Below are 26,211 nucleotides of genomic sequence, written 5' to 3' on the forward strand. Positions count from 1 at the left end.
TCGCTGGATGATGTACGTGGGTGTTTAAAGATCATAGTTTTGTTTGTTGCTGATGGATTTGTGTTGTTTGGTTCTGAGTAATCTGATTCCATGTCTGATTCGTTTGGCGGTCGGTGTGTGGTGTTCTTTTGTTTTGTTAGTTTTTCTACAGTTTTTGTCAGAGTTTCGATTTGCTCGTTAAGCTTATTTATTGTTTTTACGAGACCTTCAATTATTTTATCTTTTGAGTCTGACTGTTGTGCAGTAACCAATCTTTGTTGCACAATGTTTGCCATGGTTTGTTTTTGATTGTTTTGTTCTATTTGTGTTCGGGCCTCTCGGAAAGTGCAATTTTGGTTCACTTTTATTTTGATAATTTCAGTTTCCTTCACATATAATGGGCATTTTTTGTCAAATGTGTTGTGGTTTTCCTGGCAGTTAGCACAGTTTGGAGTGGAGTTACAGGGACCGTGAGAATTTTGTCCGCAGTTTGAACAAATTTCTTTGTTTGCACAGTTCTTTGTTGTATGTCCAAAACGGAGGCATTTGTTGCAACGCATCGGTCGTGGATAATATACCCGTGTTTTTATCCTCTCTAGCCCAATGTATATATATTCCGGGATTTTCGTTGCTTGCATTGTCACGACGTACGAATTTGTCGGCGTAACTTGGCCGTTTATTCTCTTCGTGAATCGGTACACTTCCGTTATGTTTTCGACTGCTAGGTGTGTTTTTATTTCCTCCATGTCCATTTCGTTTATCGAGTTGCACGTGAAAACAAATTTCACGGAATTGAGAGTAGCGTGTGGTGTGATTGTTATTCCCTCGCCGTTTGTTAGAGAGGAAATCTTTTGCAGTAAGGTAAAAATTTTTTCGGATCTGGTTTCGATGAGATATGTGCTATTGTCCAGTTGACGTCCCTGCTCTATCTTACCTATCGCTCTCTTGATGGTGTCAGAGAGAATCCATGGGTTCTTTGGTAGTTGCTTTCCTTCTAAAGCGCGTAGAACCAGGAACCGTTTTTCCCCGTATTCATTTGTATCGTCCAAGTATGCCGGCAGCGTTCTCCCTCTTTGTTCCGTAGAACGGAGCGGGGGGAACCCGGCAGTGAGGGTCGGCGAACTCATCGCGACACCTCACGCTTCCCCGAAAACACTGCTGCTGTTTTGTTGTTTTGCACTGAGTATAACTCGTTCAAACTGGATTTTTTTTTTTTTCCTATAAGAATCGTAACAGTTGGTGAGACAAAAAATATTCTGATTTTGACTTTGGCACTGAATCACAAACACGTCTGTTCACGTTGAGCGACCGACAGCGACTGTGGTATGATGTATGTGTTTTCTGCAAACGGCGGCAAATCTGATAGACATCATGTTCATCGATTCAATCAGCATAACAGTGAACAGTATGCCCCTGTGTGTGTGCGTTAATTTTCATCATAAACTTTTGCGTTTTATGCTTGGTGTTGATGTGTTATGCTTCGATACAGTGGGTTGATAAAGGTATGGTGCACTTTACCTAATGAACGCTTTGGTGCAGTCATCTTGATTTTGAATCGGTGCCTAATGGGTTTGACGCACGTTCAGTTAATAATTTATAATGAGAACAAGAAGCTGTTTCATGAGACAATGCTTCAACTACGATTAGAAACAAGTTGTGGTAATGTAACCCAAGCATCCTCTCACTTAATTTGTTTGACTTTTTTTTAGTACAAATTGCTAAAAGTTTTGCTCATTCTTCTCAGGGTTTTTCAATTCATAGATAAAGTGTTTCTATTTTAATAACAATAAGCGATTTTCGTTTAACGCAAAACCTGACCAATCTACATCTTATCGTTGTTTTATCTCGAACTGCAAATTGTTTTCTTCAAAGAGACAGTTATTTATTAACCAAAGTTATAGTGCAAATATGTCAACTGAAAATGTTGTCTTTCCTTGCTATGCTATAAGGCAAACCCCAACTTAGTTTGATTGAAGGCTCCATCAGTTTACTTATTCTTTTATATCCCGGATGACGTATAGACATGTAATACTTGAAGAAACGCCGTCATTCCAGTCGAATTTGAGCTAACGAACTACGTCGCAGTAAACGAGTCATAATAAATTGACAGACTGGGTAGTTTTGTGTCATTCTCATGGCATGGCCAGCTCGAGCACGAGACGCATAGCACAGTTGATAGAGTATCTTCATTGGAGCGGCTCCTCTATTGTCCTACCACATATACGGTGGAAAATCTTCTAAACATCTTCCTCTCCAATGTGCCTCTGTGAGTTTAGTGGCTTTTGGACATAATCTACATCTTCACAGATGTATGTAACTGCTGAGATTGCAACTATGTCATATAGCTCCGGGTTTATCCGTTACGATATGTGTTTTGAGTGGAGAGGAACATTAAGCAGTAGCATGACTGGTTGGCAGCTAATACCTTTGCCTGTATCTTAAAATGGATGTGCTCGGCGGTACTGACTTTTGACCCAAGATAGTCGAAGAAGGTGCGATCACCTACCTGTACAAAGGACCTCAGTTTGTTGCCACCAGCATTCGCTTTGTTAAACTCCAATTCGAGGTTTTGTTGCCACCTACTCAATCCTTTGTAAGGCTTCTCATACATAGGAGATCCTTCAATCAATAATGTCGATGTGATCATCATATTCCAGTATTTTATAAGAGGATTATCACAACAAGTTCTAGAATAACAAGAATAACAAGAAGAGGGGCATCAAGTCAATCTCCCTTTCGCAGACTCTTCATCCAGTTCTTCAGTTCAGGTTCAGTTTAGTTCTTGATGTCAAAACATGAAAGCTTGGTCAAGCTTCAAAACCAAAATAGCTTAGAGATTAATAAAGGTCATAGAGTTAATTTTACTCAAAAACGTAAAAAATATACACTCAAACAGGTCGAGTTATAGAAGCAGAAATGGTTGGCTAGTTAATTTAGGGGAACATGAGTCATTAGCCTTCATTGATCCTATTTTTAAGTATGGAAAGAATTTTTTCCATACAATAGCAATAGCAATAGAATAGCAACTAAGTACATCATTTATTATTTAAAAAAACATCTCAAATTTCAATCTGCGTTCGTTCCTGATATTCTTATTTACAAATGTAAAGTTAATTACGATCGCACAATCAAACCACACTTACGAAAATATTTAGAAATCGTCCCCCATCCCTAGCTCAACTTCCAATTTCATTCAAAATAAGCCACCACCACCAGCACCCGTCTCCTGAACGGCAATAAAAGGGGCCTCCTAATTTGTTAAACAATCCAAATTACCCTCATTACATCGACGCCTCCTTCAACGCACTCGGTGCTGCAAAACATGGCCAAGGATATGGGAGGCCCCCATTCCCGCTTGGTCCGTTCGCCGAAATGGGAGGAGGGTGGGAACGAATGAGATGGGAAAAACGAAAAAAACACACACACACTCAACACAACAGACCCTTCGGGAGGGATGCCGTGATTTGTCGACATGGCTCGCGGCTTTCTGCCAATTATTTCGCAAATAATGGAAACGCTTCCTAAACGGTTGCTGTGTACCGGTGTTGTTTTTGTACTCATTTTTCTCTCCCGCCTCTCGACGCCGACAATTCTGCGTAATGCTGTATAGGAAAGGCTAGAAACGAAAACTCGACGCTCCCTCCGGGCAAATCCGGGCTACGCGCTACGCAAGGCCATTATGCGGGCAGGAGGATACGAGATTTCTTAAAATCACAATCCAGCTTATGCTTGATTCCTTGTTTTTGTTTTCCGATCCCTCCACTGGGTTCTTGTGGGATGCTTTACGTTTTACTCGGCACAACAACGCCCAACATTGTTTATGCTGGATGTTTGTGTGTGCGTGTTGGGGCGTTTTATGCTGCGTTATGCATCCCGCGATGTATGTTGTTTATCCGGCCGTCCCATCCCACCGACTGGTTTGCCAGCAAGAGCACGGTACATGGATTTTCGGTGGACTTAGCTGCCTAATAATAATCGAGCACGCTCATAACGGACATAAAAACGAGCCGGTCATAAAATTTTTTGCCTGAAATCTGATATTTTATTTCTGCCGAATAGAGGGAAGCCATCACCGCTGCGATCAGTCGCCATGACAAACTGAACACAGAGCCTTGAATTGTGGGGTTGTTGTTTTTTTTTTCTTCGTGTACCCCCGTGTGTTTCCCACTGCCTTGGCCGATCTTGTCCTGCACCTTTCCCAAAACGGAAAGCTGTGGCACAGTTTATGCGCCCGTGAGAGATGATGCTTCGTTCTTCGGTTTTTCCTATAGGCGAATCGGTGTTGGTGCAATTTTTGGCTGCAATCCTGTAATCCTTGTTTTAATCTCATAAAAGCCTAAATATAACTACACAAAAACCAGTGCTCAAATTGGATTACTTGTGGAGAAAACAAACCATTTTTTAGACTCTTTTCACACCATGTTTGTTTTTTTTTGTGATTCATTCGACGGCACACCAAACAACTGATGTGAGATTTTATCGTCAAATTCATCAGCAGCAGCAATGGGTTCCAGTTTCAGGAAGCGCGTCACTTTATCACGTCAATGAAATATCATTCCATCTTTCATTTTAATCGTCACGGCTTGATCGCTGTTTTCTTGTGGCTACACTTGAGCCCTTTTTGCAATCTCTTTATTAATTAAATTCAGTTAAGAGAGACAAACTAATCAACGAAATCGTGGTGGTGGATTGATTGTTTATAATGTTTCTCTTCATACCACATACATTTTCTTAAGAATCTGCATTCCACACGAAATTAACAAAGAATGCATTCCAAAACCTGTTAAGTTGCTGAACAAATATATAGTATAAATATATACAATAAATATCACCTTCTATAAAAAATAGATTTTAATAATATTGGCTTGGCTTGGCTTTTTGTCAATATTATCGGCATCCCGATGGCTTCATAAATCTGCACGTTTTTTCCGTAATTTTTCATTCATTTGTTTTGAACCTTTGGGTTGAGCAGAAACTATGTCTTTACGTACATTGGACTTTAATAGTGCGTCTGGTTGATCAGAACAAACTTTGTCATTTCAGTATCCTCACATGTATGGCCCTCGCTGCAATACCACATAGTAACGATCGTCTTATCGTCTTCAAAAGGTACAGGTGGATGACTATGACAATGTATATGGGTATGATTTCGCAAATCATTGCTCGTCAAAGATCTTTTTAGAATTGTCTGTGCCCCGGAAGTTGTGGAGCACTTGGTACAATAAATAGGAGTTCATTCTAAACGATAAAACGCCCTATGTTATGCAATCCGCGCAACAGGATCGCATAGAGCCTTGTGTTGTGATCGTGCTTTCGAACTGACTTACTTTATGCATAATGAGCGCAGTATATTCGTCAAACTATACCTTAAATTGAAATTGAATTTGAATTGAAAATTTAAAGAATACACCTGTTGTTTTCCCACAATTGTAATGCCCAGGAAGCCAAACAGCGCAAAACCACACATCGTTCGAACGGCATCGAATCGTTATCGATTCCAATCCTCATCATCACAGTCCAACAGGTTCGAACACAAGCTTTCATAACTATGCCGATGTTTCCCAAATTTCTTACGAAAAAAGGCATATTCTTTCCTTAATAATGCTACAGCAACCCACCCGAGTTCGAAAGAAACGACGTGTATTCTTACCACAAAAACTGGAATGAGTGTTTTAAATATTCATGTCCACTCGTTGTCATCAAATCTTCCCAGCTCGTTACGCACGCAAACATTACCCGAGCCCGAGATTATGCCTACCGAAATTTTTATTACGTGCAGCACACATACGCACCCACCAGAAGTCACCCTATAAATACTTTATTAAACGCTTCGTTTGCAAAACCAACCGACAAGTGACTTCGGTTCGGAGCTCCTGTTGCATAAATCATGCAACATCGATTGACTGACAAAAAACAGGTCCCCCATCGTATCGAACTTGGTTGGTGTTGGCGGATTTTGTGACTTCAATTTGTAAACGTGGCGTTCACATGAATGCAATCGACGACCTAACCAACCGGCTAAATAACATCTGGTGCTTGGGATTTCTCTGCCTCGCTAGCTTACGGTAAGCTTATCCTGCCTGCTAGAGAGCTCCACACACACACACACAATCCCTAGCTAGAAATCTTATCGTACGAAATCCACCATTGCATATGCTGATGTCTCTCAGGCGTTTGAATTGCTATAAGCTCTTGCTAAACTGATTCTATAACCCAAACACATGGCGCTTGGTTTGAGGGGGGTCCTCACCAACAAGATGAGATTATTCTAGTCTATCTATTTTTTTTCTCTTTATTCAGCTTCTAACCTTTGCCATCCCAATGCTATCAAGCGACAAAAGGACGCACGTGTTGTCGTTTACAGCAAAACAGTCCTACCAAACAAACCGAACCGTGCCGGCTCAGGTTTAGAATCGAAAAAGGATACGATTTTTTTCTGCTGTTCATCTCCTCAGTCGGTTTGTCATCTAACCTTTTCCTGATCCTCTTACGCACCGAGCGAGGGTAGAAGTAAAGAAAACATCTTCATATGCTGAACGGGGACTGCTCCTCCCTAGGGGGCAACGTAACAGCACACGCACTATTATCGACTTTACACGCGGCAAAGTTGTCGTCAGCGTTGTTTGTCGTCAAAACGTGGAACTGATATTTTATTTATTGTCACCGCGAACCGAGTGACTCTGCCAGCGAAGGTTTTGTTTGACATCCGTGGCCGGGCCATGGAAACCCGTAAGGTAGAGGCGTTTCGCTTGTTTATAGCCGTACCCAACAGTCACGGGCTACGTTCACCACCTAGTCGGCGCTTGGTGGAGTGAGTCCCCTTGGGTCAAATAAAAGGCACAGTGGCCCGGCGTCGTCTGTTATTCGATTGGTTTCCCCTGTTGCCGAAAGCTGAAGACAAGCGCGACCGAGACCAAGCAACCGCCGGTACACGAACGAAGCACATAAAACACATCTAATCTGTCTAATGTTATTACGGCGTATTACGCACTCCTTCCCCGAGGGTTACACGGACAATCTTTCCACTGTCTCCCTTTTATTTTTGCCTCGCTAGCCTTTCTAGGCTAACGGGCAAACAGCCTCCCTGGGTTTGTTTGCTCTGCTGGCATCATAGGCTCGATTTCGATTTCATCACCACGGGTCGAATCAAATGGGTGCAAGGATGAAGTGATGTGTCTTGGAAGTATTAACATCTTGGTTTGATAAACAGATACTCTTGATGCGGCACATTACTCTTTGGAGGGGTTGAAATATATCACACGGCAAATTATACTCTTACTCGAACCTATTAACTCATTTTTAGCAATTTGAAATAAGTTGATGATAAGAAAACAAATTGATCTTAGATAAGATTACGATGAAAATCGAATTAAAATTAAACAAATATCCATTTTAAAGCTTAAAAATTCTTATAACTAAGATTCTTTATCTTCTTTTAAGTACAATTTAAAAGCGTAAACCTTCAAAAGCGACTCAAAAACAGTTTACAAAAAGATTGCATACTTTTAGGCGATATTAAAGCAATGTAACTCACTCACTCCCTAGCCAAATGGACTTATCGTTTAATAATTTCTTTCTATATTAACTACAACTTGATTAATTTATTTTAATTAAAAATTCAACCTCTTTGTCTGTTGTATGTTCACTTTTTCCCCCCGCTTACAGTGCACTTTCAATAACCGTTCATATTTATTCAGTGTCATCAAACACTGATCCTTCGAGAACGTTTCGCTCTCACTGCAACAAGACCGATTTTCGACTCAATTCGCACCATTTCCCGGATCCCTCCTTTTCTGGCGCAAGGGGGTAAATTTTTGATTGCATTTTTACGACCAAAAGTCAGCAACGGTCGAACGGGTATGGTCGAACGATTTTATAGGATAACCATCTGTGGTTCTGGCCAACTACCAACTACGGGGCACGGTGTGTTCGTTAACCGTTTTCCGTTTTCCCTATTTCCATGGTTGTCATTAAAAGGCACACAAGAGAGAGAGAGAGAGAGAGAGAGAGAGAGAGAGATAGGAGAAAATTTAACGTGAAGCCCTCCGAACGCTTATATGATGAGGGACGATGTTATTAAAAATCACTGCCCGGTGGTTTCACCGAACGCAGCACTTTACCATCGCATCCTGTGAAGTGACTCGTTGAACCGCAATCGACGGCCAGTTTTCCGTGGCAATTCATTAATTTTTACGAACCCGAACGAAATCCTCCGTTCCATTTTCTGGCCGGAGCTCACAAATCCCAGTTCTGATGAGTCCCGTGCATCCTTCATAACTGACTCGTTTTTTATTTGCTCCTTTTGTGTGTTCATTTTGACAGGATTACATTACACCTTTGGCCATTTACAAACCGTTCTTGTGTGTGTGTGTGTGCGGTGACACGCAACGATGAGCGGCCTAGGGAACTAGGGAAATCCGGCCATAATCCTCACAAAACCATCATCCAGACCGGACCCACCTCACTCGGAACGCATCGCAGAACTTCGAGCCACAAACCATGGTCCCGCAGGGTGACGTTCGTCCGTTTGGCTTGCGACTTTCACACTCCACGTGCCAGCTAGCGGCCGATCGGATCCTGCCACGGCGACTCCTGCAGCTGGCGCTGCTGCTGCTTCTGTACTGTAGCGGGTTTGCCGATGGTAGCTGGTGGCGCATTGCTGACCTTTCGCTGGACAAGGACCACTTCCATCGGGACAATCGAAGCTTCGAGCTGTGCGGCGATTCAACGTACTTTACGGACCACCAGCGAGACACGTGCTACAATAATCCGGAACTGTTGAACGTGCGTTTTGAGCCATCTTTTCTGTGATCGTTATTAGTAAGACACGGTTTCGGTTTTTTCTTGCAGGTGATTGTAAGAGCAGCCAATACTGCCAAATATGAGTGCCAAACATACTTTCAAAACAATCGCTGGAACTGCTCGGCGAAACGCGGATCGGGCATTTACTATGGAAATTTTGACGATAAAGGTAAGACTACGGAACGCATTTTCAGGTTTTTTGGCTAAATTTATTAAGAAGAGTTCAAAGAAATCTTAATAGTATTTCTTAAATTGAAAAATTGAGTTATTAAGCTCAAGTTACTTACAAAAAAATTTAAAACAAACATCAAATAGCAACAGTATAATCGATGGTGTTGTACTAATTTGCAGGCAACCGTGAGACCGCGTACCTTAGCGCCATCAACTCAGCTTCACTGGCCTGGACGATCACGCGCGCCTGTACCAAGGGCGAACTGACATCCTGCCAGTGCGATCGCATCGTACGCAGCAAGCACAGCAACAAATGGACCTGGGGCGGCTGCTCGGAGGATATCAAGTACGGCATCAAGCAGGCCCGTTCGTTCACCGACCCGCAGGAGAATCGTACCACCAGCTTCGGGCTGATGAATCTACACAACAATGAGGCCGCACGACGAGTACGTAAGTTTATGTGTCTTATGTTGTTAGAGGTAACGCTTAGCATTGAGTAAAAAAAAAAGGTAGTTGCCAAATTTGTCGGAAAAGAAACTTTAGCTCTAACTTCCCAGATAATCCCAAATAAAAACAAATAAAAAGTAATGCAAGTCGTTAAACTTATGTGAATGCTTTACCGGCACCACCAGATATTACGGTCAAAGATGGAGAAAGTTTGCAAATGTCACGGAATGTCGGGCTCCTGCACAACGCGCGTCTGCTGGCGACGGCTACCCCCGATGAAGCTGATCGCCGACACGCTCGGTTCTATGTTCGATGCAGCGGCACAAGTAAAGGTATGCACTTTTTCGCATTTCTAATTAAACGCTTTATCAGTATATTAACAAAACGCTTGCTTTATTTTGCATGGTCTTCTCCTTGCAGCCAGTTGAAAACAAGGGCATCATAAGGAAGCTGACGCGCAAGGATCTCGACTACAAGAAGGTGAACAAGTCTGATTTGGTGTACATTGCGGAATCGCCCAACTACTGCGAGGAAAATGAAAGGTAAATTCAAAATTGTTTCCAAATTTGGCAAATTAAACTATTTCCTATTGATTAGCATGTATCTATACACTATGGGTGGACGTGGTGTCTTTCCTATAGACTATTCGACATTTCAACTTCAAATTGACAACCGAATGGCCGATTCTTAAGAATGGTCCGAAACAACTTTCGAACAGATAATTTAAAGACATGTTTCCTATGATGTAGAAATGGTTTATATGTGAAATGGGCTATAGAATGGACTTTGGGCGGTCCGATGGCCGATGCGATAGCAGTACCAGTCTACACACGGCAGGACCGGGCATCATACCCCATCCAGACCGCCTACCCATACGCAGGGCTGACTACCTTGCTACGGGTTAAACCAAGCCACACAAAGCTAGAAATGGCAGGCCGATACTTTCAAGGTTAAAGTTCCAGAGTAGAAGAAGAAGATGATAAAATGGGCTAGAATGGAGTTCTCACTTATGGAGATCTTTACAACTGATTAATATCATTGAAAACTAACTAACGCCAAAATATACGGCTTTACTTTGTGATAATTTTAGCTCTTCCAACAGTTTTGTCCAGAAGTCCTAATCACATAGGAACTAAATCTTATTTCTAAGCTAGTAGAACCGGCGTTCGAATCAGAATTTTGTGACTGAGAGACTGCGCCACCAAAATCATTTTCCAGATTAAAAAAATGGCATGCAAAACATTTCAATCAATTAACTGTATTTAAATAAAAAATATTATATAAAAAGCTTGACCGAACTGCTGAAATAGTATGCTACGATGTTGGAATAATCCTTTACAAAATTCAGTCTTTTAAAAACATTGAAGGGAGCTCCGGTATTTATAATTAATTGTTGAGTCTAGGTTCTTGGAAAGTCCTCTGTTTTACTGTTTAATTTACTGTTGCAGTCTCTCTACTTCTTTCCTATTTCTCCGTAGGTTAAAATAATTGTTAAATCAATTTAGACCCATAACATTTTTTAATTAATTTGCTTTATCTTTCCCATCCGCCAAGTTTGGGCATCTTCAGTACACGTGGCCGCTTCTGCAACCGAACATCGTACGGTATCGAAGGGTGCCGGCTGCTGTGCTGCGGCCGGGGCTATCAGACACGCGTACGCAACGTGGAGGAACAGTGCAACTGCAAGTTCGTCTGGTGCTGTGCGGTCAAGTGTGACACGTGCAGCATGCGCAAGGATGAACACATCTGCAACTAAAACACGCAACATCCCACCTCCCGCTCGGGAGTTAATGGCAGGAAGGATTTGCCCCGATACCTTATCTTCCACCACCAACAACGAAAACAAACAGCAGTGCAACGGAACCCCCACCCACCCTGGGCAGAATTTAAAAGCCATCGAGCAACGCGGATAGAACGAACGTAGTGCGTAGTGGAAGAGAAAGGAAATAGGGGGAAGAAAAAATAATACGAATCGTGTAACTATTTATTCAAAAAAAAAAAAACAAACATCGAGGCATTTGTATCGTCCATCCATCCATCAATCGTCATCATCGTAGTCATCATCTTTCGAATTAACAATCTCTTGGAACCAATGGCACTTAGCTTAAAACAACAACCTTCCATAAGATGCTAGTGTGGCATGGAATCCTGCAGGCAAAAGTTGATCCACGCTCATTCGTTCGGAGAGCATTTGTCCCTTCAGTTTTGTGTGTGCCGGCGTGTGTGTGTGTGGGTGCGTGCGGTTCCTTCATTCAATACCATTTGCCGTAGGGACAGACACACGCCACCCGAATTCGCTTACCGACGTGGCACGCAACGGTTCATACCAGGAGAGCGCATTTTGAATTTCTGTGATTTGATTTTAGAGAGCTTTTTTATTTTATTTAGTAATTAAAGCGTAGCCAACGCACCGCAGTAAGGTGCTGTAAGTGTATTTTTAGCTTTTATTTCGAGGTAATTAGTGTAAGGATGGCGCCCAAGCGAGCGAGGAAGAGCGCGAGTGCGCATCATATTCAGCCAATCCGTTTTATTCTGTTGGTTTGGCCCTTTTTTTCTTTTGAATCACTTAAACCCTTTCCGCGCATTTTGTACTGGAATAATAAAGAATGTAGGAGCGGACGGCTTCAATTCCATCCTTGTATCGCCAGTTCCAGCTTATCACTTCACTTGGAGAGAAGTACGGTTGAAGGTTTGCGATTATTATTAGCGTGTTCGGACTCTGTTTATAAACTATTTTCTAATGTAATGTAATATGGCTAAAAACCAACCAACAAGCGAACAAACAAACAAACAAACAAACACGAACAAAAATAAACCACTCTCAGTATGAAAAATAAAGTAAATGCCCTTTCAACAACAAACCAAACTGTTTTTAGCTGTGTTCTGTACATGCATTGCTTTCAGCAGGCGACACTCCGTTGGTGTTCCGTTTTTTGTCTTTTGTTTAACAAAGTAATAATTATTGCGCCTAATGGTAGGAATTTGATTTAAATAAAATGGTGGCATGTTTTAATTCAGACATAATTTACTAACTTCCTCACGTGGATGTCGGTTCGTCGCTTTTACCATCGTTGAAATCTCCAGATGAAATAGCCGTACGGTATGGTAGTAAAGATTTGAATGATTGCACAAGCAATGGTTTTCTTTTTCGAAATAAAGTTTAGGCATTTATTGAGCCCCAAAATAAACAGATTGTTCCTAAGTATTCGTTCAAAGTTTTTTTCTGCCTACCGAAAGAAATACTTATATTGAGTTTAAAATGTATGCAAAAATATTTAAAAGAAGTGCAATTATGTGCTTGTGTTTCAATTGGCAATTATTCGAACATGATTTTAAATTTTAATTTTAAAATATTAAGATGAATTCAAGCGGCGAAGCCAAACATATCTGAGGACGTAGAAAAACAAATTCTGTTATAACTTCCACTTTATAACCACTATAAAATAAATCAAAAGTTACGATGAAATATATTTTAAAAAAACATGGACAGAAAAGTCTCTTGGGCAAAAATTCATCTACGACGGCCTGTCCGTATTGCTATCATTTATACGTTAAGAAACAACCCGCGAAACAACCCTTGATCATGGATTAATGGAATGCAAAAATCAAATGGGGCGGGCCGGGGTTCAAATCCCATTCAGACCGCCTCCCCGCATGGAGGGTTGACTTCTTTACTACGGGTAAAATTAAGTCACAGGAAGCCAGAAATGGCAGGCCGAGACCTCTCGAGGTTTTAGTGCCAAGGAAGAAGAGGAAGAAATCAAATGCCCTAACTTCTTCATTAGTTATTCTAGAATGAACTACTGAACGAATGAACCCATCAAGAGCGGAGTTAGCGGCTGGCAAGGGGGCCTCGCCAGCCAGCAGGGCTTTGTTGGTCAGAGCACCCCGTAGTAATGGCGTGATATAAGTGGCCTCGTATTAGGGCCTCAGGTAAAAGAGCCCCGTGCAAGGGCTCTTTTTTTTACAAAATTTTTCCATCTGAAGGTGCACGCTGGGAGTTGCCAGAAAGAAGGAATCTGTATTTTATTCCATCACGTTTTACAGTTGGCTTTGGAAAAAAAGTATAGAAAAGATCGCCTAAAAGCCAGGGTACATGATGCGAAATGCCAAAAAGATTTCGGTTAAAAGTGGGGGGATTGGCGATTTTTTTTCCTCAAAATCGTCTCGCTTCATCTACCGGCGTTGTTTACAGCACTTCATGCTCTCTCTCTCTCTCTCTCTTTAACCGAAAGCTACCATGGCAACGCATAGCAAGCGACAGAGAAGGCTAGAGAGAAGGAATCTGTATTTTATCACGTTTCATTGGCTTTGAAAAGAATGAAAATATAGAAAAGATCGCCTAAAATAGTACTCAGGCTGATCAGTTTTATTTATTTCACTTGAGGATATTGGAACGAGTTTACTTGGCTGTCTTCAGATATCTGCTTGTTTAACAAGAAGGCCCACCAATAATAGACCGATCCATCAGCTATAAGGCCGCAAATATTCCATAGCAACCCTGGTGTTCAACAGCACACGCCTGTTACTGTTGTTGCAACCCTGTAAACGTCCCAGATATCGGGAAATTGCTCCCCTATTCCAATACACCAAGTAAGAAGAGAAACACACACGCGGCACAACTAAAGCCAGAGTTTATTTTATTTTAGTTTTATTATTTGTTGATAAGTAGTATTTTACAGGGTTCCTTCCTTTCATCATTCTTTTTCTAGTGTTTTTCTTTTTTTGGTAACTTTTTATCTGTGTTTTACTCATTAGCACCCGCATTGTTCGACACTTTGACAGCACTAGCTGCGCAATAATTGGGCTGAATGTATTCATATGCGCGTTTTTTTCCCGTTCTATTTTTCACCATTATCTATCACACATTTAAACACGCTGTATACGTCCGTCCGTTCGTTTTTTGTAGTCGGTAAAGAAAGAGCATTGGCATTGTGTTCTGGGATTTCGCCGTTCAAAAACCCGTTTTTACTGCGGTTTCTGAGGTTGTAGCAGTAGTGGTAGCAGTAGTAGTAGTAGTAGTAGTAATATGGCATGAGGAATCATTGAGTTTAAATTGTTTTTTTGGTAGTTGGGTAGGATTAACGTGTGATAGGCGTTTACTGTCTGCCGCACTCATTTCTAGACTATTTAATCACATAATTTGTTTTCCTTTCCTTACTGTATGCTTCTCTTATCAAGTAGTATCAAGTAGGGCGATGAATAGTCGATTAAAAAGTGACAAACTCGTATATGAAATGAATCAAACGTTTTTTTGTTTTTGCATTGGTTCTGTTGTCTTGTTTTCCTTTGTGGTTTTTTACCTCTCTTTTTTTCCTCTGTTCTATTTTTACTATTTTTTTTGTGGTTTGACCAGCTTTCATATTATGATTTGCTCGTTCATGTTGCTTTCTTTGCTTTACATTTGTTTTAAGAGGTAATCCTCATTTAATTTTGCTATTTTTCGTAACACTGTGCTTGATGAAAACACTCACACACACACACGCACACTCAATTGCATGCAAAATGGTAAATGTAAACTGTACTCCGGTGAACAGTTGGCTGCACCCTGCAAACGGCCATTTCATTTTGTCTTTTTTTTTTGTCTCATTTTCTCTCGCACTCGTCTCACAACGATCACATACACATACTAATTGACTGTTCTATACAATGCGACTGTTCTGCATACGCGCGAAGATCGCGATCGGCCACTTGACGAGAACTATTCTTTTCATTCCTTCACTATTAAACGGTTCCATTTACAATAAATCGGTCCGAAATCCGGGTTGTCTGTTTTGTTACGCTTCTTTTTCATACTTTTTTTTTTATACAGTTTTCCATTTTAATCTCACTGACTTTTCTCACTTATCGAGTTAACACACACACACTTACAAACGAACATGCAACAATGGATTTTCTTCTTATGCAGTGTGTAGAAACAATTACCACTTTCTTTTAACTATCTCACGTAAAATCAGGTCATCGTGCGTAAAAATATCCAAGCCAATCTTATCCGAATTCGGTCGCTAAAATCTGTCTAACAAACGTAAACCCTTCTACATGCTAGCGCATACCGTAATAAATAGGTCTCGTAAATAGATGTCCTTTTTTTGTAAAAACCGATAATATCAACCTTTACCTTTAAACTTATTGGACAATCTGCATCTGAACGAACGCCTTACCATTTCGCGTACACACTATCGAAAGACATCAAACACTACCCAAGTACACGCTTCCCAATACATCACCTAATTTACAATTTTATTTTAAGCCAAAACATTTGGGCATTTTATGTGCAAGCGGAATGGGTAAAATAAACGCAAAAAGTGTGATAAGGAGTTTTTGTTGTTGTTTTGTTTCGTATTTTTGTTTTAATTTTGCTTTTGTCTTGTTTTGCAAAGTAAGGCATCGGAGTGAGTGGTGCGTTCGTATTTCAAAGGACAGGCCAACAGGGGTTATGGAACAAAAAGGAGTAAATATCTTTACATTAAGACTTTAGGCTGAAAAATAGGGGACAAAATGGGGAGGAAAAATTTCTTACTAGCAAAAGGTGATTCTATCTATTTGCACTTTGGGTTTTGTTGTTTTTTTGTTTAATATTTTTTCTAGCTCACATATGTACCCTAGACAGGAAGTGCTTACACACATGCAGTACTTTGCAACATAATTTACAAATTGTACACAAAAACGGGTGCACATGCACTCACACATACTTACAGAAGGACCATTGTTGTCGTTGCCTTACTCGCTTACAGTGCTTCAAACCGAAATCCGGACACCTTGTAGTTGAATAGTTGCTCGACTTTGAGAATGATTTTCTTTACCTCCTCGGTTTGACCCTTCGTGATTCTCGTTTGTCCCCACCTTCTAACTAAATAGTCACAAAATAAAGTGATCACAAAATGAGCATCGGATTCTCTAAGCTTCTGGCACAGTTTGTAGAAGCTTTGGAATTTTTTTTTTTTTTGCATATTGCGGCCTTTCATTCAAATTTTTTCCCTGACTCATTCCAATTTTCTAATAAAGTGAGGATATAGCTACTATTTTTCATTGTCATGTTCTTCTTTCTTGGCCTAACGACCTCTTAAGGTCATGCCTATCATTTCTGGCTAACTAGACTTAATGATACCACGTAGTTGGATAGTCATCAGTCCTCACTTTGGGGAGCTCCGGTCCTGCCGTGTAAATGAGACTTGAACCTCGGGCCGCCCCAATTGTCATGATATATGACTTTAACTGCTCAAGGTATTAAGAAGATGTTCCAGCACCTTGGACCAACCAAAAATGCTCCTTAGTAATCCACTTTTCATAGTTTAAATAAAACATTACCCCAGAAAAGTTCACCAGAGCCAATAGCCAGTTCAGTTTTGTTCCAATAACTTTTTAAAACAATTAAACCACTAAGCCACTGCCACTAAACACTTGTCCAACTCACTAAACCGTGCTCGATGTACATTCTTTCCTTCCTTGGCACTACACAACCTTGATTGACCTCAGCCTGCCATTTCTGTATTTCTATGACTTACTTTTACCCGTAGCAAAGTATAAAGCACTCCGTATGGGGAGGCGGTCTGGATGGGATTTGAACCCCGGTCTTGTCGTGTGAAGACCGGCACCGCTATCGCCTCTGCCATCGGACCGCCTCTCTCCAAATAAAATGGTTTTGAAAATTCTACTGTTGAGTTGTGATTTTATCTCTCCCTTAAATCCCTTACGGCGTCCAGGAGTGAGGTTTTTTTTTGAAGAAACAGACTGGCCCTTTTGCTGAGTGAGGCTATTAAAAAGACGCTTGAAAAAGCTTCAAAGTATCTGTAGTTGCTAATTCTGAACTGTATTCCATAAAGCAAAGGCATCCTTTATCGATTCTTTCAAGTTGAATTCATTGTCAAGAAATCCACTAAAGGTTGGTGACTTTCGGTGATTAGAAGAATAATGAAAGATTCCAGTTTTTAAAAGCCCCAGCGATAAGAAAGCTGTCCTCAAAGTTTGTACAAATGTTCAATTCCAGCTGTATCCAGATTTCAGTTTGACGGACTGTACCTACACAATCCTATTTACTGTTCTAAACCCATGTGCTAACCCATCTATCTAACAATCTCACAGATTGTTTCTACAAGGCGCACGCTTCTGACATTGGTTTGTGCGTAAGCTGTCTCCATGTTCTTTCGTCACTTCAGTTTCACGCCTTCCGTATCGAGTAAATCTTTTGTACTGAAACAAACGATCGTTTTCATGTTTTCTATCTAATTAAGTGGGCTTTTGTAACCATCTTCTGTTTTTGTTTTACTGGGCTTACGAATGACGGTGCAACGATTTTGATAAATGCTCTTGTGGAGAGGAATTAGATGAAGGTTCACTAAATGAATAGAAAGGTGCGAAAATTGAAATGCAACATTCTCACAGAATAGAGTTTGGCACACTTGTCGCTTTCGGTAGTGGTAGTCGGTTCGATGCTTTATGTAGATGGTGGTGAATAAAATATTAATCCTTTAACCATAAATCAACGTTCGGCTTTGTTGTATTAATTTTATCGTTCAACGATCATATCAATGGCACTGCAGCTGCATGTTGAGGTGCAGCCTTTTCAGGGAAATTAATCGCTGTTCTCTTTATCGGTGTCCAAGTTGGGTTTCTCCTTTCCTTGCATAAATAGGGGACCAAGTCAAACAATGCATATGCCACATATCGAAGGCTTTTGAGAAACAGGATAACAAGCGGAGTGACACTTCCTGGTAAGAAAATGAGTTAAAATAACAATCTGATGTGATGTGTTAAAACAAACTTTACTTTCCGTTGAGAAGGGTTTGGGGTACAAGAAGCACAGCACTTAGTGTGTAAGTTAGCAGGAACGAGAGAGCTGGAAAGAGTTTAGTCAGTATGAAACGACAAGGACAATTTTAGAGTTTAACAGGTATGAAGAGTGTTTTGTACAGATTTGCTCTTGGCTATCACGCGCTATTACGCGAGCTATGTCATCACCATTCATTAGTATTACTATCATGTTTCATTCGGCAAAACAAAACAACAGATAAGCCCATCTAGTTTAGTAGCCCACTGTGCCATCATAGCAGCAGATTGCTTTGCGGGTCTGAAGATGCTTAATCTCGGACACTCGGTATCAACACGAACATAAAGAATCTTTTCCTTTAGGAACACTGGCGTTCTTCGTAACGTGCACAAGATTTATGGGGTTATCAGGGGAAAAAATTGTAATTCATCTTAAGACAGCAATAAAGTTGCGGCATATTTTCTTGCAACACTTTGTACTTCAACATTCGGTCTGTCTGTCTGTCTGTCTGTCTGTCTCTGTATACAGTGTTGATCGTCAGCTCCCGCACAGTACAGCTTTTGATTCGGTTATTCCTCGATCCGATACATCCGGTTTCGCTGAAGCTAGCCAATTTGCTTTAGCTCCTCTTCTTCGCGGCGATCATATCACGGTAAGCTTTATTACATCGTGGGGGTAAGGTAAGGTTGAAGAAGATTGAATAACGCTAACAAACGTACAGCTTTGATATGTTACGATATTTTTACATGCAATACACGTTCGCTTACTCGGTGCCGGCTACCACTACACACACACACACACACACGCGCCGTAACACAACCGGAATCTGCTGCCGGGTCCGGAATTGGCAAATATCTATCTATCGTTCGTTCGTTCGTTTTTCTTTTCGTTTGCTTCCGCGTACTTGTTTGCACCGCCTGCACAGCCTCACTCAACAGCCTCGATCAGCCTCGATCGGATGCGGAATTCGTTTTTTGTTACCATATGCTTTAGATTCCTGCTCACACAAGAACTCAGGACCAAATTGTTGTTACGCTCAAATTCAAGCATTCACATGTTACTGTTCGTAAGAGATTTCGTTTTAGTATTTTGCGGCCCCATCCACACACCAAGGATGTTGTTAGCTTTCTGTCGTCCCAATTAAAAATGCTCCCCTTCCCCTCTTCCCACCATCGTCCATATTGTTGTAGCTGTTCTGCACACACACTTTATTATTCGTTTTGCTTTGTTTTCCATTTCGTTCGTTCTACCTGTTTCATGTTTTCGGGTTCCTAGCTAAACTTGCATTAATCCTTATCTACGCATTAGCCTAACTGGTATCGGTACCACCCCTCTTATTATCGGTAAATAGCACAATGTTTTTTTCCTTTTCCTAACCTGCTAAATGACATAAAAACGGAGCATTTACACAGAGAACATTACGGTCCCCGTTGCCTCGCAGCGACCCACCTGCGCACCAGCGAGAACAATGGTCACTGCTTAAGTGTGGAACTACGAGTGATTTAAGCATTTGCTCGGGTGTATCCCGCCCCGGTTGTTGCTTGATGTTTCGATTCGAATTTGTCTCTTGGCTTGGCGCCTGATTCCGACGAGCCTGCACTCGTTTCCTCTTCTACTTCACACTTCACTTAAATCACAAAACCAAAATAAGGAAACAAAGAAATGTATCGACGGGCTATCGCTTCGAGCTAATGAGCAACGATAATTTTATAACAAAAATACAAACCAAAGAACTGTACGGGTTTGCAATTGTTGCAATCAAATTACGGGATGGGGGACATTTTTAAAGAAACCCACATATTGAGTAAAATTTTTCCCAAGTGGAAATAACAACTGCCCCTCAAACTGAGTCCAATTTTGTGCATTATGACAATCCATTTCACTATCCTATCATCCCGGTTCACGTGTTAAGCGAGCAGAAACCACAAATGCTGAGTGTTTGCCATGTATATAAAAAACACAATTTAATTGTTGTTTTAGCGCATATCCGGCTACCCTACTCCAGGATAGAGTATAAAAAATGCAGTATAACAAAATGAAAGTCTCCCGCAATCATATAACATTTTTGTTGATCAACATGAGACACGAAACACACATCTCGCCCCCAAAAAAAAAGCAAACGTGAACAAAGAAAACATGCACGCATGTTTTTGCATAAAATTGCAACGCAATAAGTTTTGAATACGTGTACCATCGGGTATGCCGATAACATCTTGCTTAATGCGTATACGCCCGTACGACCGTACCCTAGCTCTAAACACATCTGAATAACGTCGATAGGTCATCGATGCACGCAATCAGCGTGGGGAAAAACACGGGTTTACAAAATAACCATTTACAACTGTTTTAACCTAGATGCAGGTAAGCTTAACAAACGCAAACTTTACACAATCAACCTAACGAACCAACACATTCACTGCCACACACTGTGTCCAATCTTACGCTATGTACCACCGTTGTTGCGGCCAGCCTCAAATTAACAGTTATCATTAACTAATTCCCTCCACCAACCGATCCAACAGTGATATCTGGTTTTTGTTTTCTTTTTATTTCTGGTCGTCGTCGTCCAGTACGTTGCACCACTGTTGGTGGCTAACAGCAACGGGAGTCCCTCGAGCATGGATGCTTTACTGTAAGTCTCGCCGAAAGCTATCCTCGTCCATCGGGTCAATCATCGTGCTGGTGTCCGAGAGCATTTGAATGCTTTGAAAATCCATATGGCCAAGCCCAAGGTCAGCCTCAAAATCGTCTACAAGAAACAAGGGTTAAGGGATTAAGTTTGATAAGCCATGGCTGTTGCTGTGGGGACTAACACTGCCGTGTAACATCGGGCGTTAGGGCGTACAGATGAGCAAATAGCTCTAGCACTAATGTAGGGTGTGTGCCCGGAGGGGTTTTCGCCCTTTCCTAGATTTCGTTTTCTATTCTTTCAGACAAAGCATACATAAACATGGAAAAGAAAACGACAAAAAAAAGCTTCGGGACACTCAGTCTCTTGACAGTGGTGAAAATATCGAATGAAAGATGTTCGATCTTTGTTTTGAACATGACTACAAAAGTGGCTTATTGATTTAAATTTTAAAAAAATCGTGTTCGTGTTTAGTGCCTTCTTTGGAGCGCCATTAAACTCTTATGACAGGTTACTTACCCCTGGTCGAATAATCTGTAAATGAATGAAGAATGAATAACAATCATTAGCAAAAAAAAAACAGATGAGGAGGGTATGCAGCATTCATGAAAATTACGAATCACCTACAAGAGTAAAAACACACAAACAAACATAACATAACAGTACGACGTACCTGTAAACACGATCTCCGGTATCGTTGGTGTTTGCGGCTCGATAAGCGACTGTGTGTTGGGCAGGCTGAGCAGGGGTTCCGTCGTACCGTTGAACATGTTGTTCATGTTGGTATTTTGCATGTTCTGCATGTTCTGACAGTTCATCGAGTTCAGCTGGTTCGTCTGTTGCGTCGCGTTCTGCTGCACTTGCGAATGCCCATTACCGTGGCCGGCGTGAGTTCGCATACCAAGGCTACTGTTGTTCATCGTCAGGTAGGTTTCATCAAACTAAAAGACACACACAAAACAAAAACCGCATCCGTTTTATTATCAACACATAGGACAGAGTGGAAGTGGAAGAACAAAAAAATCCGCCAACACTTACCCCACTAAAGACCATCTGATTCGTAGTAAAATCGGTGTCACCCTATGTGTCCAATGGTGTCCAAAGCGTTCGTAATCGACGATAAAAATAAAAGTAATGCAAAAGAAAAACAACGAGGACAAATTAATAAATGATCCCATCAGTTATTGCTCCCACGACAAAAAGAAAAACTCCAACAAACAACATACATGGAATGAAAATGAACGAACAATCGTAAGCCGAAAAAAACAGACTAGAAAGGTAAACTAGAACTAAACAAGATATATGATACATGACCAGCAACGACCAAGAGAAGGAAAACAATTGAATAGGACAAGAAAGGTAAATTAAAAACGAATATTTGCTACCGTAATAGAATGCGATGGAAGTGAGTATGTGTTGGGGTGCACACCTATCAACGGAAACGGAAGCGCTCTCTCTCTCTCTCTCTCGGATAGTAAGAAAATGATTTAATTGAAAAACTAAGAGCAAGCACACACACACACCATGAGAAGTCGAAATGATTGAAAAAAGGACAAAAAGGGACGATGCAACAAAAACGACATCAACAATATGTGAAGAGAGAAGCATATCACGATAGCAAATGGTTAAAAACTTGGCAGATTAACACCCACATTCATGCACACAGTCTGGACCGGGGAAAAAAAGGACAATAAATAAAATGGAAATGCAGAAAAAAAGAAGCAATAAAAAAAGGTTTTAAACTACAGCGTTCCATCCATTTTCATCGTAAACAGTTGGATGAAACAGGATATGTAACGTTGATCACGTGAATGATCAAATTTTGCCCTTTGTGGTACATTGTTTTTTCAAGCCGATTCAAGATTATCTCAACAAAATCTGCCTAATTGCACACATACAAAAGAAAAAAGGAAACCCAATTTAATGCATGGCACTTCAGCCAGCCAACTGTCCAATGGTTTTGATTTCAAATAGCTGTTTTAAAAAATTGACAAAAGAATCTCTTCTACGGTTTTAATTGATAGGCAGGTATCTAACTTAATTCGTTGTTTTAAATAACGAACAACTACAGGGCAGCTATTTTGCTGCTAAACTTTCAACAAGCAAGGCTTTTAGAATTTTTAGACTATGAAGTGTTTGAACACTGAAATATCAAATTAATTTTTCGTACACAAAAAACTATCGATGGTCCCATCTCTCAGAGGATTATTTGTCATTATTTATTTTTATATTTTTCAACTAATAAAGAAACACACGCCACGAATTAAGTTAAATTGCCCGCCAAAGTAAAAGAACAAAAAGTTGCATCAAATTTACAGCCAGCCAAATTGCTTTTTAACTAAAGAGAAAAAGGACACAAGTGGAGCGAAGAAAAATACCATCAAAAAAAAGGACGCAGCAATAAACTATACGTTAAACTTTATACTCTAAAACTCTTATTGAAGAAAAAACGAAGAAGAAGAAGTAAGAAAATGGAATAAAAAGGTATCAACCTGCACTTGCGCGGTCAATGTACATCCGGACTCTACTAAACTCTGAACCAGCGTAGTCCAGTCCTGAGGTAGGATGACGCAGCAGAAGGTTGTACGCGGTTTGTTTAAGTCAATTTGCAATTTGCAAGGCACAACATTTCGGCGATCACGGACGTGGACATTCGAAAGGGAAGATTGGTTAGAAGGTAAACACAGTAGCGTTGCGTTAATCAAGCGTTATTTAGTACATCTGAGCTGGGGCAGAAGAGACAGTTGTTGTTTTTTTTTTCTTTTTGAGACAAAATCAAAACAGAAACACAAGACGTAACATACAAACGGTACGTGGGGAAAGGGAAATCGGAACATAACGAAAACAAAACCAGCGGCTAAGGAGTAGAAAAGGCTCACTAATTGCATAGAAAACACTCGCACACGCAACATAGAGTGGAAGAGCACAGTGGAATGAGCACATGATGAGTTAGGACAAAATAATTTAATTTAAACTCGCAGTCAGTTGTAAATATCATTTTCATTCGTGGTGAAATGTAGTAATAGTTTTCATATAGTTTTCTATAAATTTGGAGCTCAAATTATAAATGATGAACAATTTTTTGAAAATGTCAACTTCACTATTAAAACATTTCATTTATATAATTAACGGTTACTTGAAGTATTACTTTTATGTCCTAAATGCTCATGCACACATTTCACCGTGACCTTTCACACAACTTGTAGGCCTGTTCTACTTCTTAGCCCCAAAGTGTTTTTTGATTGCTAGTACTTGTAGAAAGATACAAATTAATTGATGAATTGAATTAAACCGCTCTATTTCGTCACGCTTTTTTGTATCTAATACCGATGCCAATTGATTTCATTAAATTTTTGCTAAAAACAACTGAGCAAAACTCTATTTTTATTCTAATCGCTAAGTAAAAATGTGTGTGACAATTCCATGAATATCGTTGATATGTTTTTTTTTTTCTTGAAGAACCGAGTAATCTAAGTTGGTTTTTTTAATTTGGCAGAGAAAAACACATTGTGGGATGACAAATATCATTTTATGTTGTTAAAATGACTCATTTTGAAATATGACTGACCCGTTTGTTCCTGTTTCTTGTTAGCTGTTACAAGCAACAGGACGGCTTTTACATAAATTATTTGTTTCTCATAAATAAATGGACATGGGGAGGGATGAATGGCTGCAGGGGAACGGTAAAGCATTTGATTTAAAATCAAAGTACAAACATTAACTGAAGGCAAAAACGATACATCGTCAAAGGAAGTAACAAGACAGCACAGAATCATATTTCCAATCAATAGAGGAAGTAGTGAGATGGCGATGATGAATCTAAACAGAACGAAAGGAACTCCTTAACAGTGACGATGGCATGATGAGCAGAGATCTATACACACGTGTGTAGATGATGGATAGAGGGCTTAATTTTGGCAATGGAGCACAGCCGGAGCGGATGGATGGATGGATGCATGGGTTAAGAGAACTTAAAATGTTTAACGACATTTACATCCGATAGGTTTATGGTGCACTGCCAATAATCATATCGTCATCAGCAAACATCATCGAATCAACCCCCGCTACTCACCAATGTTATGTGTTCCAAATACTGTGGTAGGGTGTTTTGCACGTAAACGTCACTGGTCGGATATTTATCGTAGCTTGGTCTATAGGATAAAACACCAATTTAAAATGTATGACACACACACACAACAGCACTGGTGTTTTGTCTTTACTTACCCATTGTTGCTGCCCACAGTGTGGGACACTGGACTGCAGGGGGCACTGGAATTGGAATCGGGATTGTTCACTAACGCAAGCCCAGGACTAGAACCGGGACTAGGTCGAGTTCGGTAGTCGGACATAATTTGCTGAAGCGAAAATAAAGGCACACCTCGTTGATGAAATGCTGTCGGAAGGTGTGTGAGCGATTTAACAACACATACCGGGGACATATTTCCATGAGATCCGTACAGTATGCTTTCGGGAGAGTTCTGGTTGGGCGACGCCAGACCGTCGGTGATCTGTGTGAAGCTATCGTAGCTTATCTGATCGAGGGTTGGTATTCGTTGCTGCTGTTGTGCTTGCTGCTGTTGCTGTTGCGGGGACTGTGCTTGCGGTTGCTGGTGCTGTTGATGCTGCTGCTGCTGCTGCTGCTGCACTGACTGTTGCTGCTGTTGGTTAGTGTCATAAGTATTGTTGACCTGTGGAACAAAATATAGGTGTACAGGAAAGAGATTTTATTAAGCGATGAAACAGCTTAACTGCAATACATCCTAGCGCTCGCTTATCTCGATCAAGTTGGATGTAGAATGGAATGCTTTACAATTTAAATTTCTTTTTCATTTCGACCTCTTATTTTATTCACTACGCAATTTTGGGGGACCGTAGTCCACTCGCTATTCATATAGATTAGTTGGAATAAATTTAGCAGATAGCGCAGAATTTGCAGAGCTGACTTTCATTCTACTTAGCGTGCGTTTTATGCGTCCAAACAAATAAAGTACTTTTGTTTCTTAGTTTATACATTCAGTCATATAATCGCTGTTGCCATCATAAACAAATGCAAATGAGCAGTATTGCAGAACAGAATAGAATTTTGTACGTTTGAACATTAAATACAACAAACTACGGGAACGACAGCAAACACTTACACAGCAATCGTTACATAAATTAAGTATTTTAATACATCGAACGATGAAAATTGATTGATCAAGATGGATGTGGGATGGAAAGAAAAAAAACAAGGGAACAACAGTCGATATGAAGTAAAAACAAAATAATAAATAAAATTATATACCTTCGACATAAACGAATATCTATTACTATCTGGTACAGATAAAAAAGGCTGCAAAAAATTAACGATGAAAGAAAGAAAAAAAAACAATAGTAAATATAACACAACACGTTCACAGGCAAGCTGCAATTTGAG

At 40.5% G+C, this 26,211-nt stretch overlaps 2 protein-coding genes across 23 annotated transcripts in view; one reads left to right on the forward strand and one right to left on the reverse strand.

Annotated features, from left to right (window-relative positions):
- LOC118512699 (protein Wnt-1-like) overlaps positions 1-12,260 on the forward strand; it is a 32,334-nt gene extending 20,074 nt beyond the window's left edge. For all 7 annotated transcript variants that reach the window (XM_036057516.1, XM_036057520.1, XM_036057518.1 and 4 more), the window contains exons 3-8: positions 8,302-8,763; positions 8,830-8,950; positions 9,133-9,398; positions 9,585-9,731; positions 9,820-9,941; positions 10,954-12,260. In XM_036057516.1, the coding sequence (XP_035913409.1) occupies positions 8,479-8,763; positions 8,830-8,950; positions 9,133-9,398; positions 9,585-9,731; positions 9,820-9,941; positions 10,954-11,155 (1,143 nt within the window). In that variant the 5' untranslated portion in view covers positions 8,302-8,478 and the 3' untranslated portion in view covers positions 11,156-12,260. The remainder of the gene's footprint in view (positions 1-8,301; positions 8,764-8,829; positions 8,951-9,132; positions 9,399-9,584; positions 9,732-9,819; positions 9,942-10,953) is intronic.
- A 2,198-nt stretch (positions 12,261-14,458) lies between these two features.
- LOC118512701 (probable serine/threonine-protein kinase DDB_G0267686) overlaps positions 14,459-26,211 on the reverse strand; it is a 35,390-nt gene continuing 23,637 nt past the window's right edge. For 9 of the 16 annotated variants that reach the window (XM_036057523.1, XM_036057527.1, XM_036057531.1 and 6 more), the window contains 9 exons: positions 26,080-26,127; positions 25,226-25,483; positions 25,020-25,150; positions 24,868-24,946; positions 23,288-23,350; positions 21,834-21,875; positions 21,469-21,736; positions 21,315-21,329; positions 14,459-20,915 (listed from right to left, as the gene is read on the reverse strand). In XM_036057523.1, coding sequence (XP_035913416.1) covers positions 20,794-20,915; positions 21,315-21,329; positions 21,469-21,736; positions 21,834-21,875; positions 23,288-23,350; positions 24,868-24,946; positions 25,020-25,150; positions 25,226-25,483; positions 26,080-26,127 — 1,026 coding nt within the window. In that variant the 3' untranslated portion in view covers positions 14,459-20,793. The remainder of the gene's footprint in view (positions 20,916-21,314; positions 21,330-21,468; positions 21,737-21,833; positions 21,876-23,287; positions 23,351-24,867; positions 24,947-25,019; positions 25,151-25,225; positions 25,484-26,079; positions 26,128-26,211) is intronic. The other 7 variants (XM_036057529.1, XM_036057536.1, XM_036057538.1 and 4 more) reach the window with 3 other exon arrangements.

The sequence above is a fragment of the Anopheles stephensi genome, chromosome 3 (assembly GCF_013141755.1).
Source record: "Anopheles stephensi strain Indian chromosome 3, UCI_ANSTEP_V1.0, whole genome shotgun sequence".
NCBI lineage: Eukaryota > Metazoa > Arthropoda > Insecta > Diptera > Culicidae > Anopheles > Anopheles stephensi.